The 18,258-nt window shown below is 46.6% G+C and overlaps 1 protein-coding gene across 1 annotated transcript in view; it reads right to left on the bottom strand.

Moving 5' to 3' along the window:
• Nucleotides 1-18,258, bottom strand: part of LOC142209933 (uncharacterized) — a 121,920-nt gene that overhangs the window by 10,928 nt on the left and 92,734 nt on the right. Inside the window, 11 exon segments of the mRNA XM_075278971.1 lie at nucleotides 238-1,146; nucleotides 3,206-3,308; nucleotides 3,770-3,861; nucleotides 3,945-4,068; nucleotides 4,150-4,329; nucleotides 4,459-4,532; nucleotides 9,713-9,844; nucleotides 12,935-13,329; nucleotides 13,486-13,660; nucleotides 15,114-15,717; nucleotides 15,874-16,803. Of these exon segments, the coding sequence (XP_075135072.1) occupies nucleotides 238-1,146; nucleotides 3,206-3,308; nucleotides 3,770-3,861; nucleotides 3,945-4,068; nucleotides 4,150-4,329; nucleotides 4,459-4,532; nucleotides 9,713-9,844; nucleotides 12,935-13,329; nucleotides 13,486-13,660; nucleotides 15,114-15,717; nucleotides 15,874-16,803 (3,718 nt within the window).

The following is an 18,258-nucleotide window of genomic DNA, read 5'->3' as shown; positions in this document are numbered from 1 at the left end:
CAGAGCAAGTAGCCATTTTATTGCATCCATATATGATGGAACAATGGTTTTCTACATGAAACATCTCCCAAAATCTGACCAAGAAATGCAAAAGTAAGAAAGTTTTATGTTCTCCACATTGTTAATATGAATATGGCTTCTCCCCAATGTGAATGCTCTCATGTTTAACAAGATCTGATTTCTGGATAAAACATTTCCCACATTCTGAACACGAAAATGGCTTCTCCCCAGTGTGACTTCTCTCATGTCTAACATGAGTTGATTTATAGCTAAAACATTTCCCACATTGTGAACATGAATATGGCTTCTCGCCTGTGTGAATTCTCTGATGTATAACAAGAGCTGACTTACTGCTATAATATTTCCCACACTGCGAACATAAAAATGGCTTCTCCCCTGTGTGACTTCTCTCATGCGTTAGAAACCTAGTTTTGTGTGCAAAACATTTCCCACAAAACGAACATGAAAATGGCTTCTCCCCTGTGTGAATTCTCTGATGTGTAACAAGATGTGATTTCTGTATAAAACATTTACCACATTCTGAGCATGAAAATGGATGCTCCTCTCCTGTGTGACTTCTTTGATGTGTAATAAGATGTGATTTCTGGTAAAAACATTTTCCACATTCTGAGCATGAAAATGGTTTCTCTCCCGTGTGAATTCTCAGATGTCTACCAAAATTTGGTTTATTACTAAAACATTTCCCACATTCTGGGCATGAAAATGGCTTCTCTCCCGTGTGACGTCTCTGATGTATAACAAGATCTGATTTCTGATGAAAACACTTTCCACATTGTGAACATGAAAATGGCTTCTCCCTTGTGTGAATTCTCCGATGTCTGACACATGCTGATTCATTGCTAAATCGTTTTCCACATTGTGAACATGAATATGGTTTCTCCTCTGTCTGCATTCTCTGATGTACAAAACCCTTTCTGTAACTTTCATTTTCCATCATGGACTGTGATGGATCAGAAGATCGGACCTGTATAGATGGATCAGATGATGGATCGTTGCTGTGAAGGGCGGAGGGTATATCTGGGATAATGACATGTTCTTCATATGTATCTTGTGTGATACCACCATCATCTGCTTTATAATCTGAAGATATGATATGTCCTGGTGCGCTCCTGGTAAACTTATCTGCTAAGAAGAAAAATCACTGTATTATTTTTGAATAATATTACCTTAAAATTTAAGCATTGTGCAAACGTTTTAGGCAGGGGCAGAAAAATAGTCAATAATACATAAAAGAGGCTAATATGTAAAACATATGGGAACTACTGTATCAAATATCCAAAGAAACTACCAAACATAGAATTATAATAAAATATAATAAATTTTATTAATATCCACTAAAAATCTACAAAAGACATGTAACATACAGAAAAATTGAATTCAGAATACATACAGGGAATAAATCAATGTATTAGTATACCAAAACAATGTAGGAATAAGTGACAAAGTGAATACAATATCAAAAAGTACTATGGAGTGGTGTAAGTAATTACCGGCAAGTCTATAACACAAAAATGTGTATGCTACGCCATCACAATTATAGTAGAATAAATAAGAAACACCACTTCATCAGTAATATCCTCCATATAAAACTTAGCACACACCTACACTGTCAGGGATGCATCAGATTAGCTCCAAATTTATTTTGCTGCAGGACAATGACCACAAAAATTCAGTCAATGTCAATAAAAACTATCTTCAGTGTAGAGAAGAACAAAAGGTCCTCGAAGTGATGATCTGGTCCCCAAAGAGCCCTGACCTCAACTTCATTTAGTTTGTCTTGGATGACATGAAGAGAAAGGATTGGAGCAAGCCTACATCCACAGAAGATCAGTGCTTAGTTCTCCAAGATGGTGGGAGCAGAGCAACCTCCCTGCCGAGTTCCTTCAAAAACTGTCTGCAAGTACCGAGATTCTAGAAAAGCTCTGACCTCAACTTCATAAAGTCTGTCAGGAAATACATGAAGAGACAGAAGGATTGGAGCAACCCTACATCCACAGAAGATTATGTACTTAATAGTAAATTACTGGGTAAGACTGCCACTGAAAATGACTTGGGAATTTTGGTGGACAGTAGGGTTGAGCCGATCTTGAGATTTCAGGATCGATTTCAAAATCCGATTTCCGATCATTTTCCAGCCGATCCCGATCGTGAAATTTGCTCGATCTCCGATCGGGATCCGATCTTTTCCGATCCCGATCCTCAACCCTAGTCAATGCTTCTCTATGGAAAAAGTCACTTGAGGGTTGAGCCGATCTTGAAATAATCTCCAACCTCGATCCCGCTGGAAAATATCGGGTCGGAATTCCGATCACGATTGTGAAATTTACTTGATCACCGATCAGAATCCGATCTTTTCAGATCCCAATTGCTCAAAGCTAGTGGACAGTAAGTTTACCTTTAGTGACCAGTGCCAGGCAGCTACTGCCAAGGCAAATACAATTATGGGATTCATCAAAATGGGCCTATACTCTCATGACAAGAACATAGTTATGCCTCTATGAAAATCCCTTGTAAGGCCACACTGACTATTGTCCAGAATTTTGGGCCTTAGTGTACAAGAAGGACATAACTAAACCAGAAAGAGCAGAGAAAGCCACCAAGATTATTACGGGAATGGGAGAACTAGAGGGCAGAGACAGATTAACTAATTTGGGGTTATTCCATTTAGAAAAAAAATACATCTAAAGGGAGACCTAAAAACAATGTACAAATACATGAAGGGACAGCACAAAGAACTTTATGATGCTCTTTTTACACCTAGGCCTGTGACAGTGACAAGGTGACATACTCTACATCTGGAGGAAATAACATTTCACCAGCAGCATAGACAGAGATTCTTTACTGTAAGAGCAGTAAGACTGTGGAGCTCACTATCACAGGATAGTGGTAATAATGGATCCATAGTTCAAGCTCAAAGAGGGCCTGGATGCTTTTCTCGAACAGAAAAATATTACAAGTTTTAGACTTTGGTAAGGAAAAGGTGATCCAGGATTTTATACTGATTGCCAGATTGTAGTCAGGAAGGAATCTTTTCACTGGGCATAGGGCAATTGCCATAAGTCACATGGGTTTACTTTGCCTTCCTCTAGATCAACACTGTGGGGTTATTGGTTGAACTTGATGGACTTGTGTCTTCATCCAACCTATAATGTAAACAGGATCCTATTTAGTGGATACTACTCACCTGGGCGATCACCTGTAGGAATGTCCTCCTTACACTCCTCATCACCCCTCACATATGTCTCCGGAGTATTAATATTGTTCAGATCTTCACCCGGATACAAAAGCTGTGAAACAAATATTGTAAAAGTCACCAGACGGATGGAGAAGTCACGTGGGATGTTTTATAGGAGAAGAAAAGATCATTCATTATCATGACCACTAAAAGTGACAGCAGGAGTCATCTGACCAAATAGCTGCAGGTCTCCTGGATAAATCCACCATGTTGGTTCCTTATTCCAACCAGCAGCCTCCATAGCCAGAAAACTGTGAGAAGATCCAGACAACATGTCATGTCTATGGTCAGCTTTATCCTGCCATCTCCACCTTTCTCATTACATAACACGTCGCGTTTTTTGACACGTTTTTTTACACGTGTAAAAGATTTAATTGAAGTACTAAAATATGCTCGCGTTAACTCCGTGTGCACGAGCCCTAATAATGTGGGATAAAACCAGACTGACCACGAGACCTGTACAGCCCTTCTACAGGGCAGAGGAAGATTTCATGTCACCTTATCTCCATCTACCTGACCATCCTGGAGGACATTTTCTTCCTTACAGTCCTGTGGTAGAAGAGGACTGGGACATCTCTCCGGTGATGTTCTCTTACTGGATGGAACTGGAGGAAACACATACAGGGACTGAATTCATTCTTTCCATACAGATAATGAGAGGCCGTGTGTATTTAGTCATGTCTATTACCTGCTGATGTGAGGGGCTGCTGATCCTCCATCATCACCTCCTTGTACACATCTTTGTGGCCTTCTAAATACTCCCACTCCTCCATGGAGAAATAGACAGTGACATCCTGACACCTTATAGGAACCTGACAACACAATGATACAGTCATCAGCAGATCCCTTCATAGCGCTCCTGTATAATGTCCCAGCATTCCCAACAGTGTCACCTCTCCAGTCAGCAGCTCAATGATCTTGTTGGTGAGTTCTAGGATCTTCTGTCCATTGATCTCCTCCTGTATCAGGGAGTGAGGTGGAGGCCCTGGGATTGGGCTCAGGGTTCTCCCCCATCCTTCAGATACAGGAGCCTGACAGCGCCCACTAGAGGTCTTCTTCACTACTGTGTAATCCTGTTTATGGAGAGACACATTAATAAATATCACTCCATCCATTCCCAGAGTCCCTCACCTCTCCAGTCATATCATCTGTTATTACTATAGATAAGAATGCTGTAATGTGACCTCATCAGAATCTCTCACCTCTCCAGTAAGCTGCTGCAGGATCTCTAAGGTAAGATTTAATATATTCTCTGCCATCTTGTCTCCAAGGTGTCCTTAGAGAGGATGCTATATTGTAGGAACCTGAAAGTGATAAAGAACATGATAAGTACAGCCCTAATATATCCTGGGACTTTGTTTCTTATTTTGAGTCCCTTTATGTCCCAAGATATCCCATAGTGTGTTTGACCACAAAACACTTAGCATTAAAGGCATTGTTCCATTAAGGACACTTATCCGCTATCCACAGAACAGAGGGTAAGTGATCGCTGGGGTCGGGCCTCAGGATATAATTTTTTCACCACACAGTGGTCTTTTCTGGTCCACTGTATCTTGAAACTAGACTCCACATACAATATTTGGCTGGAGGTAGCAATAAATCTTCATGGTCATGTCTCTGGTTATCCATGTATTACTATAGCACATGCACTGATTGGCTGACTAGTAGCGCCTCTCTACAGTACAGTGTGGTACTACATTTTCATCTCTTTCCTTGCTCCTTTGGACACCACGTAAGAACATTTCCATGTTTTTTTTTTTTTTTTATGCACTGTATACATTTCTTGGCACTTGAAAGAACTCTTATTAAAGGCTTTCAGAATGGTCATTTTAATCTTCTAATGCACCCTGCTATAGCTGTAAGTATATATAGAAATAAATTTCTGTTGTCTGAGCCCTGAGTGGGAAGGGGTTAAAAAGAAGAACTGAAATATGGTCCTTAAAATGACAGATAGCAACGGATCCCAACTAAAATGGGGTCATTGTTTTTTAAGGCCCCATTCGCATGGGGAGCGGATGGGCGGATTTTGGCCCTGAGAGTGGCACGGCAAGCCGGGTCACTCTCGGGCCAAAATACGCCTGCCATGACTGTCGCGGCTTCCGACAGTCGCGGCTTCCCCCTCTGGAGTAGGCTCAAATGAATGGGCCCATTCTACAGGGTGCTGCCGCAAGGCGGACTACGGGGCTGAATCAAGCTCATTTCTTTTTTCCGTGAGTAGCAAGTAGCCTGGTGGTCTACATAGACGTCCATTGTGAGGGGGTGGATTACAACATGGATTCAGCGACATAATCTGCCCCCTCTTTGCCCGTGTGAACTAGCCCTAATAGATATCACCAGATGAAAAAGCCAAACTTGCATTCAGTTTTTCATCCATGAATGGAGACTCCGATGTGGATGTGAATGTAGCCTTAAAGGGAGTCTATCATTAGTATTATGCAACTTATTTAACTAATTCCGTCAGTATACAGCCCTTAGAAAGTCTATTCTAGACATACGTCTCCAGAAGAAATCCATTCCTCTGTTTTAAAAAAAAAACTAAACACTTTGTCCTATATGCAAATTAATCTTCTTGGAACACAGGGGGGCGTTAGCACTTTGGCTTCGGGCCAGCATACAGTGCATGTTCTGTGCGCCACCTTAGATCTTTTCTTATACGAATTTACTGTGCCTGCTTGTGTAGTTCAAAAATAATTGTAAGACATAGTAAAGATGAAGAGGCCCGACCTGAAGAAGGGGCAGTGAAGAAGGATCATTGCTGATGACTTGGGTGTGCTCGGAGCTCTGGGGTAACACCCCCTGTGATCCAAGAAGATTCATTTGCATATAGGAGCAATTGGTAAATTTGGAAAAACAGAGGAATGTATTTCTTCGGGAGAGGTAACAGCTTTATAATGATGGGATTAGTTAAAATTGAATAATATCAATGATAGACTCCCTTTAACGAACAGTCATAAAAAAATATTCACAACACAATATATCACTGACATTATACTCCATATAAGTGAAAAAGTTCTGGCTCTTGGAATACGGCGAACAATTAAATCCAAAATTGGTTTAGTAATAAGACTTTCTAGTAATGAAAGGGTTAATGCTACATGTGCCCCAGTAATCCAGACAGTGACATACCTCCACCTATACAGCTGTATCCTATTAATATTATAAAGGTGAAAGTTTGTGAGTTTGGATGTTTGTTCACGCAAAACTCTGAAAGTTTCCACAAACATAGTTACTACACTGGAGTGCGCAATAGGCTACTTTTCGTCACAATAGCTCACATCCGTTTTTGCCAGGACCCCCACAAAACACAAACTCACATCACTATCTCTGCAATCTCACACACTTTGGACCATAGTAAACCTTAAAATTCCTATTGCCCTCTACAGCCTAGCCTCTGACCCCACACAATCACATTTACATATACTTTACCACTTTGCCCTCACCTTAACGATACTCCAGGAGGCTACCTCTTTAATGCTCTAGAGCAGCCATGTTTGCCGACCTTCCACCCCTTTTACGATCTGCGACACCGCCCACCCAGCCACTCCACTGTGTTGGCAGGAGCATGCGCATCTTATCCACCTACAGAATGTCTTCCTGCACGCCACCATTTTGTGCCTCCACCGTAGGCTGCACGCCCGAAATACTCTCTCCAGGCCGCCACACTCCCCGACGGCACTCTCACCTCACTGCTGTTTCGTGTTCACGATCCATCCACCTTCCGTAGGTGTCCACGCCACACTGGTAAGTTCCCAAACATACTTGCATTGGGACAGCGGCTCCACATCCGCGATCACTCCTTCTCTCCTCTATACTCCGCTGTACCCTTTCAACACACCACAGACACGTTACGGCCCATAATATCTCACCAATCTGCCTATCTGCCTTTCTGCCCTCTCCATCAATTTCTCCTCCGAAAAACACCACACATTCACTTGAAGCTCACTTCACCCCTTGCCGACATACGCCGTAGTACTACGGCCCATGCTGGCTGTGTTGCTATAGCAAGCGCCTGGCATAGCCGCTGGATGGTTCGCTACTGCCGCTCACTTAACTCCTTGCCGACATATGCCGTTGTACTACGGTGCATGGCGGCGGTTTTCGCTATGGCAGCCGCCCGGGAGTCGGAAGGTCGCCATAGCCCTCCGGTTTCCTAATATTTCATACAGTTGTCAAGCCGCCGTAATGTCCCCAGTCGGTGCCCACAGCAAGCGTGGACATTACCCTTTCCTGCGCCTACCACATACCTGTACTGCGCCTCCGGTCTGTCCCCCGCTGTGCATAGGCATCCTCCTGTTGATCTCCGCCACTCACACTGAGCTACCCTGCCGGCGTCAAAAGTATTACAAATTCAAATCACCCCCCTTTCCCTAGAACACATATAAAAGTACTTAAATACTGTGAAACACATACATGTTAGGTATCCCTGTGTCCGAAATCGCCCGCTCTACAAAGCTATACAACTATTTTTCCTGGACACTTAACGCCGTAGCCGCAAACATACTGAAAAGTCCCAAACCGCCATTTTTTCACTATTTTCATTATCATACAAATATCAATAAAAAGTGATCAAACCAATAGCATTTCCAGAAAATGCTACAACTAAAAACTACACCCGGCCCCACAAAAAAAGACACAAGATACAAAGTTACATTTCATATCCCATACCTTTTACACACTACTAAAACCTTACCCGCGCCTGTATTTACCCACTTCTACAATCACCGCAGACGAAGTCGCAGGTACCAGCTAGTATTATATATTCTTGGTAAAGGACCTGTGATGATGCCATGACCATGTGATCAGTCAAATATGTGGGAGGAGTCAGGCTGTGCTGCCGGAGAAGCACAAGGACCTTTGATGATGTCATGTGGTCAGTCACATGGGGTTGACACCTCACATGAGGCGTTATCGAGGTTACATGCTGAGTGTATACAGGACTGCTGTGCTGGTTGTGGTTGGTGCTGGATGAGCTGGAGATAGTTTGATGGAGGGGGTGAATTGTGTCCATGTAGGGGCTCAGAAATTGAATCCTTATGTTAATAATCTGAATTTTATCAGCTTGAATTCCCAAATTTTTCTCCCTCTGTTGTTGATGAAGAGACCTTTTGGGAAGGTTTATGTAAGTGTTCTCAGCTCAAAGCCAGATTCTTTTTCTCCAATGTAATGTCTTCCACATTTGAGAACAACCATGACTGCTTCAGTGTGACGACACCACCCGCGGCGCTGAATATCCTCTCTGACACTGGAGAGCAGAGAAGACAGTGCAAGGTGAAGCAGAAGACCATGGGGCCGAAGCTCACGGTATCTGATCAGACCTGCAGCTGTCAGGCGTCTGCTTGGTGACAGATGAGAAAATATCCCGATCATTCGCCAGTTTGCCCCCATTTGGGAAAGGGGGAATTCCCATTTTTCTTAAACCCAAAGAAAATATAAAGTAGTGAAAATGAAAAATGGATCAACTGTTCTTTTTCTTTTAAGATTGTGATAACAGATAAGTAACTATTATTTATCATCTCTTGTGCCAGGTTCTGGTAATTGGCCCGTTATTATTTTGAAAAATGTTTAAATTGATTTCATGAAAACGTAGAAATTATTTTGAGTGAGGATGAATAAGAATACATGTAGATATAAAAGAAAACAAAAGTCACATGACAAATCACTTCTCACATTATACAATATTTCCTAATGTCAAATTTGTTAAGTTACCCGATTGTTGCAACAACAGATGATAAAAGAGGAGGTATCTGCATTTATGTATCTTGTAAGGATGGGATTATACAGAGACTGTTACATAAATTGTTAGGGAATTTCTAGATGAGCAATTCCCCAGTATCTGCTGCTGGAGCCTGGAAGGAAGGAAAATTACAGAAACGGTCAGTCCTAGTACTGAACCCACCCCCAGTCCCTGCCTATTTGCCTCAACTACTGTATTCGATAGAAGACAACTTGGTGAAAGTCCCTTCCTATGATGTGAGTGAGAACATAGAATGCAGAGAAAATAAACAACAATAAACGAGTGGTCAGGCTAGCCAAGGGGGTCGGAAGCAGATGAGCAGCGAAGTACAGAATCAGAATCCAAGAGAGTAGTCACAAGAAAAAGCCAAGGGTCAAGGATATACATATAAACAGCCACCATGCACAGAAAGGCAATAGCAAGCATTAGGGAGTAGTCTGGAAATGTACATAAAGGAATCGGCAATAGACTTGATTGGCCAGGAGGAATGTCAATCAAAATCTACTAAGTTAACTCCAAAATGACCAAAGGAAATAGAGCACTGGCTAGATTGACATACAGCAACGAATACTCAGCTGTGCTACAACAAGTGCAAAGGATCAAAAATGAACATACCTCCTGCGCCGAAGCATGCGACCACCAGCCCTCACAAGATGAACCAGCTTTCAAAGGATTCTGTCGATGGAACATTCTAATGAAATGTGGGGCATGACTATCTTTACCAGAAACCCACGTTCGCTCCTCAGGGCCATAACCCTTCCAGTGTAGGAGGTACTGGACAGAATTCTGCACCCAATGGGAATCTAGGGTCTTCTCCACCTCGTACTCAAGTTCTCCTTGAACCACCTGATGGACTGGATGATGTTGGGACAGGTGTGACAGATTATTTCTAAAGAGACTTGTGGAAAACATGGTGAATACGGAAAGAACTGGGAAGTTGTAATTTAAATGAGATTGGATTTATGACCTCGGTAATGACATACGGCCCAATGTAACATGGTGGAAATTTCCAAAACGGAACCCTAAGATGCAGATTCTTAGTGGACAACCAATCTCGATCTCCCACCTTGTACTCAGGACCAGCTAAACGTCTTTTATTTGCCTGTTGATAAATGCTTTGTGATACTCCTGGGCTTTTACCAGGCTCAGCAGATCCTGGGCCCAGACTGTGCACAGTTGTTCATAAATTTGTTTTGTGATGAGATTAACCTATTCAGTGCTCCAGAGAGGCAAGTACCAGAGATTAAAACCATAGTTGCAATAAAATGGAGACATTTTATGCTTAAACGGGTTTTATTAAAGATTTTTCAAAATAATACAGAGCAAACAACAAACATGAAGTCGAGCAAAAATGAAAAAAAACATCACAGTTCGCGGACAGGGAGGCCAAAAAAAAGACCCCCCTCCGCACAAATCAAGTACAGCCCAACGAGAAAGGGAAAAAGAGAAAAGGAATAGACAAGAAACAAACAAACAAACACAAGACGAAGACTAAAAGAACCACAACGGAAGCAAAAGAAGAAAAGGAGAAGAAACCAGACGGCCATGTCACACTCAAGCAAAGGCAGAAGAGAAAGCAGACGACTCCTGGAACATAACCCAGGGACGCCAACGAAGTTCAAACTTGGAATAGTCAGGGGAATCCTCCACCACCAAGGTCTCCATCCGCTGAATAAGAAGGAACTCCTGGAGGAACTCAATCAAGGAGGGAGGGGTAGGGCTGCGCCAGTGTCTGGGGATGACGGTCCTGGCGGCCACGAGAAAGAGCCCCAGGAGGTCCTTCTTAATCTCCGACAGCTTACCAGGGATAACCGACAGAAGTGCCAGCTGGGGAGAGACAGTCACCGAGCGCCCACTGACCCTGGAATACAAAGAAAACACCGCGTCCCAAAAGGGGCGCAGAACGTCACATTCCCACCATATGTGCAACATAGTACCCCTAGCGGAGCCACAGCGCCAACACAAGTCCGGAACAGCGGGAAAAATCCTATGGAGAAGCACTGGACACCTGTACCATCGGGACAGAATCTTATAATTCCTCTCCTGAGCACTACAAGGGAGGGCCAACTTGTGAGAGAGCAAAAAGGACCGGTCCCAATCCGCAGATGACAAACCCACAGGAAGGTCGGCGTTCCAAGCGGCGACGTAGGGAGGGAGTTCCGCAGTGACATCCGAGAGGAGAACATCATACAGAAGCGAGAGGGCACGAGAGGGGGAGGTCTGACGCCCGACATAGGATTCAAGGGCTAATAGAGGAGAAGAGAGGCGAGGAGTGAGCGAAAACTGCTTCAGAAAGGACTGGAGTTGAGCGTACTCCAACCACGAGAGGCGCAGGACAGGGTGAGAACTACACAGCAGGGCGAACGGAAGGAGCGGAGAATCACCCGCCACCTCCTGAAGACAAGTAGAATCCGCTCGGTCCCAGCAGAGGAACCGGTCAACCGAGCAACCAGGAGGGAACATAGGGTTGTCGAAGAGGGGAGTCAAAGGGCCCGGGACCCGGGCCAAGCGGCCAGAAGAACAGACCAGATCCCATACTTTCAGAAAATGCGAAGGGAGAACGGATAGGCCAGGGGATGTAGGACGAAAGTGTGGAGGGATCCATGGCCAAGAGGAAAGCGAAGACGAAATCAGATCAAATTCAATGGAAACCCACTGCTTATCATGGCGACGAAACTGCCAATCGAACAGACGAAGCAAAACCGAGGCACGATAGTAAAGGCGCACATCCGGGAGACCAACGCCACCCCTGCATTTACGCCGGACAAGAGTACTAAATCCCAGTCTGCTCCGAGAGGAACCCCACACAAATTTCCCGAACAACGACTGTACCCTGGCTAAAAAGGCGCGGGGAAGAGGGATGGGCAAGGCCTGGAATAGGTACAAGAACCGAGGGAGGACATCCATCTTAAGGGCATGAATGCGACTAAACCAAGAGGGGAGACGAGCTCCATAGGAACGTAGATCAGAGGTAATAGTATCCAAAAGCGGGAGATAATTAAGTTGGAACAGGGAAGCAGGATCAGGAGAAATACGGATCCCCAAGTATTTGAAGGAAGAGGGTTGCCACCGAAACGGAAAAGACCGGGACAGGAACTCAGCTTCAGAAGGGGGAAGTGAGACATTAAGAGCCTCGCTCTTAGATAAATTGACCTTGAAATTGCTAAGGGCACCAAAGCAGGAGAATTCACGTAAGACAGCCGGAAACGAGACCCGCGGTTTAGAGACAAATAGCAGAAGATCATCCGCATATAACGCCGCCTTAACCATACGGGAACCCAACTGTATACCGTGGACATCGGGGCAACGACGCAACGCCACCGCCAGATGCTCCATCACCAAGGCAAAGAGCAAAGGCGAGAGGGGGCAACCTTGGCGGGTACCATTGCGGACCGGAAAAAAATCCGAGATCACTCCGTTCACCCGGACTCGCGCCGACGCAGTCCCATATAGAGCTAAAATCTTGCCCAGGAAACCGGAGCCAACCCCGATCTGTGCAAGGGTCTCCCGAAGAAAACCCCAATGAATGCGATCAAACGCCTTCTCGGCATCGATTGAGAGCAAACAAAGAGGAACCTTAGAGGAGCGGGCTATAGAGATGGCCAGAACAGTTTTGCAAACGTTATCACGCGCTTCCCGACCCGGGATAAAGCCGACCTGATCACTATGAACCAAAGCAGGCATGAAGGAAGAGAGGCGATTCGCCAACAATTTCGCATATAATTTCACATCAATATTGATTAAGGAAATAGGCCGGTAACTCCCCGGGCATACAGGGTCCTTACCAGGCTTAGGAAGCACAGTGATCAGGGCAGACAAGGATTGCGCAGAGAACGGAGACGAATCCCCCACACTATTAAACACCCGCGCCAGATTCGGGGAAAGGAGGGAACTGAAACATTTATAAAAGCGAGCAGAGAACCCGTCCGGTCCCGGCGCTTTACCCGCGGGTGTAGACTGAATTACCGCGACGACTTCTTCTAACGTAAATGGCGACTCAAGGGCTTCCGCGTCAGAGCCAGAAAGAGAGGGAAGAGCAGTGTCGGCTACATACTGTCGGATCTTGTCTTTAAGCACCGACGGGTCCAAATCCGCGTAATGACCGTGAATATCATACAAGTTTGAGTAAAACGAGCGGAACTCCGCAGCAATATCAGTGGGGTTATGAACAAGACCACCCGACCCAGTACGCAAGCGCGGAACATACGCAGGGGAATCTCGCGGATGAAGACGACGAGCCAGCGAGCGACCACATTTATCAGCAAACTCATAGTAGTGTTTCTTAACGCGGTCCCTAAAGCGCAGATATTTCCCGTCCAAGAGGGCGCGAAGTTCCTCCCTCGCATTAAGAAGCTCCGTAAAGGTTTAACGGGAGCCAGACTGTTTGTGGGACAGCTCCAGGCCATGAATACGGTCTAAAAGGGCGGTAACCCCAGCGGCTCGCTCTCTCTTAAGACGAGCGCCGTGTTGGATAAGAACACCCCTCACCACGCACTTCATAGCCTCCCATTGCATAGGGAGAGAAGTGGGATCAAGAGCATAGTCTAGCCAAAAATTCCGAATGGTCTCCCCGACAGCCTCCTTACAGGGGATGTCTTTCAAAAGGCCCTCATTCAAGCGCCAGTTAAAGGGGCGCCGTGACAGGCCAGGAATGTCCAGGGACAAAAGGACTGGAGCATGGTCCGACCAAAGAACTGAATCAATACGAACTACCGGGGACCATGAAAGGGCATGATGGCTAGTCAGGAAAAAATCAATGCGACTATGCGAGTTATGAGCCGGGGAGAAATAAGTATAATCTCGACCCTGAGGATTTAGAATGCGCCAAACATCGACCAATTGGGAGTTATGAAGAGCCGACAACAAGCGGCGCAATTGCGAGGGAGCGTGGGAGGGGCGCGGGGGGGAGGAGTCAACCTGAGGGTCCAGGACAAAATTAAAATCACCACCCAAAACCACGACCCCCTCACTAAAGTCTGCCAATCTGCGGATAAGGGACCTACAATACGCCAACTGACCCTGATTTGGAAGGTAGCAACCCGCCACGGTGAGAATCGTACCACCGGTGCGCAATTTCAGGAAGAGGAACCTACCCTCGGAGTCGATACAGGTGTCCAGAACCTCATGCTGCAGCGAACGGTGGATAGCAATCGAGACCCCCTTGGACTTAGCAACTGGGTTGACACTGTGGAACCACTTAGGGAAGTAACGGCTGCGGATATCCGGGACGTGGTCCTTCTTAAAATGAGTTTCCTGCAAAACAAGGACATGTGAGCGCTGTTTATGCAACTGATACAAAATCTGATTACGTTTTTGGGGGACATTGAGACCCCTAGCATTGAGGGTACAAAAGTTAACAGAGGACATGGCCAAGGAAAAAAAAGAAGAGGAACAAAAAGAACGAGACCACAAAGGGACAAACGAAGAACAAGCAAAGGAAACAAATGAGAAAAGAAAAAGGAGAAGGAAAATAAACGAGAAATAGACAAACAAGACCAACTAAGTGGGGTGGAGGGAAGAACTCCACACAAAAGAAGGGTGGGGAAACGGCAAAGAAAAGAGTTGCCAAAGACCACGCAAACAGAAAGCGTGGAGACCCCGGTGGGAAACGGGCTTTTCCAAATAAAGAAGCCGGCACCCCATCCCGGGCCCCCAGGCGAAAACACCAATACCATGAACAATCTAATACGAAATAAAATGCTGACCAACAAAATAGCACATCAGGGGTCCGCACAACGCCGCTCAGGGCAGCTTAGCAAAAAGGAAAGAAAAATACAGGCGGACCAAACAAAAACAACCAAACCTTAGAGAGGGTAGGAACCAGAAGCGAAATAGAACCTCAGAGGTCCGCATGACGCTCCCCAAGGCGTCTCTGCAAAAACAAAAACAGAGAAGATGGAGAGAGCAGACCATACGAAAAAACTGTTCCGTGGAGAGGGTGGGAACCCTGCAAAAGAAAAATCACCAACAAGACATATCCCAGTACCCTCCCATAAATGTCCCAAAAACAGAAAGAGAGTCCACTGCAAACAAACAGGAACGGCTCCAGCAACAATAGCAATCAGGTGGGAGCACCAGAAGCAACCAGAGATAGATCCGCCCCCTCCGGGGAGCGGGTCTTACGATGCCTCCTAGAGCGCCTCTGGGGGCGAGCAGGTGGAGCCGACAGGAGATCACCAGGGAACGGAGGCCAAGAAAGGGCAGGGACCGATGGGAGGCCCAAGGTAGAGGCAAAATTGTAAAGTTCATCCGGATGGGACATGGAGACAACACGACCACCATGACGGACCTGCAGACGGAAGGGGAAGCCCCAGGTATACGGTACTTGCTGCTGGTTGAGAACTTCCAAGAGAGGCTTCAGTGCCCTCCGCTTAGCAAGGGTAAGGCGAGACAAGTCCGGAAGTAACTGTATCTCCGTGTCCTGGAACAGAACCTTCGGGGCTTCCCGGACTTTGCACATAATTGCCTCCTTCAGCTGGTAGCGGTGAACCCTGCAAATAACATCTCGAGGCCGATTGTCATCAGGAGGGCGTGCACCCAGAGAGCGGTGCGCGCGGTCAAGTTCAACGGGCGAATCAAGGGGGGCTCCCAGAATGGAATTGAAGATGGTGCGCAGGGTAGTATCCAGATGTTGCGACTCAACGGATTCAGGAAGGCCCCGCACTCTAATGTTATTACGCCGGTTACGATTCTCCAGGTCATCCAACATGTCGGACAGAAACCGCAGCTGTTGAGTGTGAGAAGCAATGGTCGCTTCATGGGTGGAGAGTCGTGAATCGTGGGAAGCAGAGGCCGCCTCAAGGGAATCCACTTTGGTCTCCAGTTGTTGTACAGAAGAACGGACAGCGGAGAGTTCCGATTTGTAAGACTGCTCGAGTCGTACCACATAGTCCTCCATATCCGACTTAGTGGGGACAGCCGCCAAGTGGGCACTAAGGCGGCGTAACTCTTCAAGAGTATCAGCAATGGAGGCAGGGGAAGCACTAGCAGGCCCATTAGCAATACAAGAACGCGGCCCACAATCCACAACAACAGAAGATAATCCAGGAGGGACCGGCAAGGAAGCAGTAGAGGCAAGATGACTTTGGGGAGGCCGGGAAGGAGCAACAGGAGGGGAGCCAGAACCCCTGGGATCAGCAGGCGAGGAGGATAGGCCATAGTCCTCAGGAGGGGCACAGTCCAGGGCCGAGTGACACCGGGGTACAGTCCCAGGATCCAGGGACAGACCAGTAGAGCCTGGAGGGGATGCAGGGTCCAGCTGTGAGGGGGGGGACAGAGTAGAAAGCCAGGCAGGCCTGTTCTCACCCCAAGCAGGGGCCCCAGGGGCGACCTGCATAGGCTCCAGAGTGGGGGACAGAAGTGGGGCTGCAGGAGAGGGCGGCAGAGACGGCCAGGAGCTATCCGCACCATGTGCAGGCAGGAGGGAAGGCAGGGGAGAGTCGCGGCCTACCTGACCGACATCAGTCACTCCAGGGGAGAGGAGAGCAGAGCCGCAGGAGAGAAGCGCCGGTGGACGGGATTCATCCGAAGGCGAGACGACCGGACCATCATGGGAGGCAGAGGAACAGCAGCCAGCGTCTTCGGAGGCAGCCGGATAGCAAGTCGGCGATGCGGCAGGCCGGCCGCGTGGAGCAGCTGCAGTGACGGGCGCCATCTTGGATCCGGCCGGGGAGAAGACCTCTTCACAGCGCGGTACCCGGAGGAAGCGGGCAATAGACGTCGGTCCAGAAGATCCAGGAGGGGTAGAAGAGGACCGCTGGGAAGGCCTACGGTTCTTCCCCATCTCCAGGTGAGTGAAAGTCGTGCTGGTCAGCTGCAAAACGGCTTTTCACCGAGGGCCAGAGACGGAGCAGAGGCAACACACGTCCTCACTCCTCCATGGCCAAGCCACGCCCCCCAAATGGAGACATTTTAGTGGTTGCATTCTCTCTGTTATTTATTGCCAACTCTGCTAGGGGGAGAAACCTTCTTCACTTTTCTTGAGAATTGGACACAAAACATCTCAAAATATTGTTCAAGAGTCTGATTGAGTCTCAGGTTGAAAAGCAGAAGAGAAAGACAGAGAGAGACCCCCAGACAACCACAAAATTCCTTCCAGAACTTAGAGACAAATTGTGCACCCTGATCAGATACAATATTTTCTGGTATACCATGCAAGAGAAGTATGTGATTAATGAGGAGTGAGGCTAGAAGTCGGGCAATTGGAAGTTTCTTTAGGGGTATAAAATGACACATTTTAGAGAACCTGTCCACAACGAACCATATCAATGTTTTTGGACCACGGTTTTTTAGGTATTGGAAGAGGATGGAGAAGGCCTTCAGTACCTTCATCCTAGCACACGTCTCACAGGCAGAAACAAATTCATGAACATCTAGAGACCAAGAAGACCACACCAGTAAGAGCGAATGAGAAGGTATTTAGCACCAGGGAAGACGTGATGTCACGCTACAGTTGAACCACGACTTTCTTCCAAAACAGGAAGATGAAGACTAGGTGGCACAAACAATTTTCCAGTGGGGGTTTTTCTGGGAGCAAGATCTTGCGAATTAAACAACTAAAGTAGTAAGAACAGGAGTAATAGTGACAAGAACCATTCCAGGGAGCAGGATATTTTCTGAAACATCCTTTGGGGCATCTCTTGCACTAAAACTACAAGATAGGGGATCTGCCAGTATATTTTTAGTGCCTGGACAATAAGTCACAACAAAGTTAAAATGTGTGAAGAACAGTGCCCAACGAGCCTGCCTGAGAGACAGTCGCTTAGCGCTGTACACATACAGTAAGTTCTTGTGATCAGTAAATACAGTGATCTGGTGTTTGGCCCCCTCAAGGAAATGTCTCCACTCCTCGAACGCTCATTTAAAGAGGACCTTTCATCAGATTGGGCACAGGCAGTTCCATATACTGCTGGAAAGCTGACAGTGCGCTGATCTCTGCCCTGGGTAAAGCGCTATCGGTCCTGGTACCGTAGCGCTTTACAGTCAGAAGGTCGTTTCTGACAGTTAGCCAGGGACGCCCTTCTCCACATCAGCGCCTATCGCGCTGTGCTGTGTGAGCGGGGAGGAATGTCCCCTCCCTGTGCTCACAGAGCTCGTCCATAGTCGAGTATTATCAGGAGGGGAGGGGGGAGTTCCTCCCCGCTCACACTGTACAGCGTGATAGGCACTGCTGTGGAGAAGGGCGTCCCTGGCTAACTGTCAGAAACGCCCTTCTGACTGTTAAGCGCTACGGTACGGAGACTGATAGCGCTTTACCCGGGGCACAGAT

Source organism: Leptodactylus fuscus, chromosome 6, assembly GCF_031893055.1.
Source record: "Leptodactylus fuscus isolate aLepFus1 chromosome 6, aLepFus1.hap2, whole genome shotgun sequence".
In the NCBI taxonomy this organism is placed as follows: Eukaryota; Metazoa; Chordata; class Amphibia; order Anura; family Leptodactylidae; genus Leptodactylus; species Leptodactylus fuscus.
The sequence above is the reverse complement of the archived record's forward strand: the minus strand, read 5'-3'. Positions and strand labels throughout refer to the sequence as shown.